A 4155-nucleotide genomic window follows, 5' to 3' on the forward strand; every position below is an offset into this window, starting at 1 on the left:
TTGAATTCTAGTTGATTCACATTTCTTGCTAAGTTTATTTCTAAATGAAGTAAAACGAAGTGGGTAGCGTGCTATCTATCTCTCAAAAAAACAAAACAAAAAAAAATTATTTGTCGACCAATTAATAGCCTTCTCTATAGCTGATTAGAATCTAGATCACGGTCGGACCAACCGATTCGGTCTAATTTCTAAATTATATTTATTATTATAATTTTTTTTGGGGTTGGATGGAATGAATCAATTTAATGTTGGATCGGTCACATTCCACTACCGGTGGCGTCCCCACTCACTCGCGCACTAACTTCGCAATCGCAAATGTAAACAAAAAAAAAAAAAAAAAAAAAAAAAAAAAAAAAAAAAAAAAAAAAGGAAAAAAACTTCACTCAGCAGCGACAGTAGCCCCCCTTCCACTGCAGAAATCATGATCGGCGCCGACGAAACAATTCCCGGAGGGCGGAAAAGAGAGAGAGAGGAGGAAGAAAAAAAAGATGTCCGGCGGCGGCGGCGGCGGGGGGTGGCGTCGGTCGGGGGCGTGCGCGCGGTGCTGTCTGGTGGTGTTCGCGGTGGCGTCGGCGCTCTGCGTGTCGGCGCCCGCCCTCTACTGGCGCTACAAGAAGAGCTTCCTCTCCGCCGCCGCCGGCAGCACCACCACCACCACCACCTCCTCCTCCTCCTCCGCGGCGGCAGTCTGCCCTCCCTGCCTCTGCGACTGCCCCCCTCCCCTCTCCCTCCTCCACATCGCCCCCGGTACCTTTTCCCCTTGTTATCCTTTTGGATCCGACATTTTGTTAATACCCCACAATTTTTTTTTTCTTTTTTCTTTTTTGTCCCCTACATGATTTATCTTGCTCTGCCAAAATGACCTCGATGCCGCGTATGTTATACTTTTGTAGCATCTAATCATACTCCGCATCTAACATCCCTTCAAAAAAACCAGAGATGCGTGTTGCTTAAGATCGTAATAACTTTGTATCGAGGATTAAGCGCCGTGGTATGGGATCGTACCAATCGAAAAAAAATAAAATAAAATCTACGTGCCGACACACTATGGCATTATTTACAAATTTCTTTGGTATTATATATTTGAACCAAATCTTTCGCACTTTATTGAGGTAGCTACTTGCTAGAAAAGTAGGTTTTGAACCACGCTATCATGCTGATATCTTATCGGCACGGAACAACACAGTGAGCACGGTCGGTGTCGATGCGTTGTGTACAACCTGGTGTTAGGATTCAGGGCAATTTGTTGCGTCTTTGTGCTGTTTGAATGGTAGTTACTTTAATCTTGAACTTCAGTGCTTTTGCATGATATTGGTTCCTAACAACGAATTTTTCATGCATCTTTCGCAGGATTGGTTAACCTCTCCATTACAGGTATGAGCTCGTCTTTTGAGTCGTAAGTTATTCTTTTATGTTCTTCATTGTACTCCGTTTGGATTGTCCTCATGAGTAAGCGGCGGCCTTTATAGGTCAATTTGATGGACTTATTCAACGAAAAGCATGTTTTCTGCTAATATATTTGTTTTAATTTGCTATCGTTTTTTTTTTTTCCTAATTTTAGTTGAATATGGATAGATTAACTTTGGTAGAAAATTCACCAGCTTCTACATGCTTGAGCTTGAATTTTGTCGTTGCTATTCCGGGAGATGTTCGTATGTTACTCCCCGGATGTTATTTTGTTTGTCGTATGAAATAGTTTCAGATCGAATTGGTGCATATCTGTTTTGGAAAGTAAAAGGCGATCTTCGTCACTGTATTTTTTAATGATTCTCTAAACTATTTTGTAAAGGTAGAAAGAGCAGATCTTTGTTTCAATGCAATCCAAATCTAGCAAAGTTGTAAGAATGAAATAGTTTCTATCAGTTGATGTTTGAATTCAAACTAACATGCGGAAAACTGAATGTGTTCAGATGATATATCCAATAATTCGCAAAGTGGTTTCTTGTTTGTGGCACTTATTTTACTCTTTGAAGCCATTATAATTCTCATATCTCACAAAAAGCATTTTTGTAATGCAAATTTATTAATTTAATTGCCAGAGCTAAGTGACCTGGATTTCAAATAGAAGATAAATTAGAGGAAAATAGGGACGGCAACGAGGAGGGTGGGGGTTGGAGGGCTCTTCCCCGTCCCCATACCTGCGGGTTTATAAGGTCCCCATCCTGGCCCCATCGCCGCCAACAGGGGGAAAATCTTTTCCATCCCCTTCAACGTACCTATGGAAATACCCATCCCCATGGGAACCCCGCAAATTTTAAAAATAATGTACTAAATTAATTTTTATTTAAAATTAAATAAGATTTAATTTAATTTAATTTAAATTTCATTCAATTATTAAGTTTATTTTTGTTCAGTGTCAAATTATTCAGCATGACGCATCAAATTACTAAAAATGTTTGGCAATCAAATATTATTTAACTAATATATTGTGTAAAAATTGAATGTACTAAAAATATTTAAATAAATTAGAAAGGTACTAAAGGCATCACAGTTTGCGTTCTATATTTATAAATAAATTAAGAATTATAAAATAATATATTATATATTTCGCAGGGATTGGAGATTTTGCAGCGTGGGGAGTAGTATCCCTGTCCCCGCCCTATCCCCGTGAGCGGGGTGAATTCATCCCCCGTCCCCATCCTTGCGGGCAAAAAATACTACCCATTCCCGCCCCAATCGGGGTGGATCACCACAGGGACCCGAGTCTGCAGAAATAATTGTCATTCCTTGTCTATTGGGTCAAAAAGAAAGAAAGAAAGAAAGAAAGAAAGAAAGAAATACAACTCCAACTTTCAACTGGATTTTATGTGTCTTCAAAAACCATTCTTTTGCTTAATTTTGCTTTATTTATGGTTTAATATGAAATTCGACAACATAAAAATTAGGTTGACTACTTGTCAAATCTTGCCAATTCTTTGGTATTATTCTTGTCTTGAGTCGTGACCATTCGGAATTAACTGACCTCATCTTTTTAAAAAGTCTTGGGGGCTGGTAATTACCTTTAATTGACTGGTAGACCTGCTCAGGGACATAACACCAAAACTGCAATACTAAACTCTGTTCTGTTAACTTTGAACCTCTTAATTTTATGGGACCTTCAATAATGCAAGTAGTATCTTCCGGATTTTGAAATTTCACCTTATTCAGACACGCACACTTGTAACGGTTAGGAAAATATTAGTAGACGGATTTAGTTGATACCCATGCTGAATGGAAATGTCTAAAGAAAATTACTAACTTGCTGATACATAGTTTAATTGGTCCTGTGTCGCTTATTCCTATTGATCCTGCATTTTTCTTTTTTTTCTTTGTATCAATTGAAGCTTCAGAGACAAAGCTGTAGAAACAGTTTGTGGATTTACTCGCGGATGTCTCTTTAATTCTTATTAAGCAACAACGATGACTGAATAGTTTCATGACAGATTGCGGCAAAGATGATCCTGAGCTCAACGAGGAGATGCAGAAACAGTTTGTGGATCTACTCACGGAGGAATTAAAGCTTCAGGAGGCTGTAACAAAGGAGCACACCCATCACATGAATGTCACCATCGTGGAAGCGAGGAGATTGGCTTCTCAGTACCAGAGGGAGGTTGAGAAGTGCAATGCCGCGACCGAGACCTGCGAGGAGGCGAGGGAGCGGTCCGAGGCTGCCCTCACTAAGGAGAAGAGGATCACTGCAATGTGGCAACGGCGGGCTCGCCAGTTGGGTTGGCAGGACTCATAAATTCGCGAGTTGGATAGTTCTGCTGAATGCTCCTCGTGACCAAGTAAAGCATTTCTTTGAGCTATTCATTCCAACTGATAATTTCTGTACTCTTGCCTTATATTATGATCTAAGAATGCAAAATGTAGTCCAACTTTGTAATTTTGGTTTCTTTATATGGAAAAAAAGTAATTTACGCCCCTCTAAATCTGATATGTCGATTCATCTTCAAACTCTTTAAGTGCCAATAGACTTGTATTTGAGTTTTTTTCCCCTTACTAAATAGCATCTGCTAATCTGAGCTCCACGAACACACATTATTTTAGGCTTCGTTTTTTACGAGTCATAATATAGCAGTCCGTATGGGTATATCACAGCTGTGACACTGACATGCATGTATATCGCGAACTTGCATTGAACTATTGAAAGTGTTATGTATAGCTGGAAACATA

The 4155-nt window shown here is 39.5% G+C and overlaps 1 protein-coding gene across 1 annotated transcript; it reads left to right on the forward strand.

Annotated features, from left to right (window-relative positions):
* On the forward strand, positions 513-3911 carry LOC109706937 (the record flags this gene model as incomplete). The annotated part of the gene is given in 3 exon segments (XM_020227960.1): positions 513-747; positions 1351-1374; positions 3423-3911. Coding segments are annotated over 3 exon segments (561 nt in total), but the record flags the coding sequence as incomplete, so codon positions are not given.

This window comes from Ananas comosus, linkage group 2, assembly GCF_001540865.1.
Source record: "Ananas comosus cultivar F153 linkage group 2, ASM154086v1, whole genome shotgun sequence".
Classification (NCBI taxonomy): Eukaryota; Viridiplantae; Streptophyta; class Magnoliopsida; order Poales; family Bromeliaceae; genus Ananas; species Ananas comosus.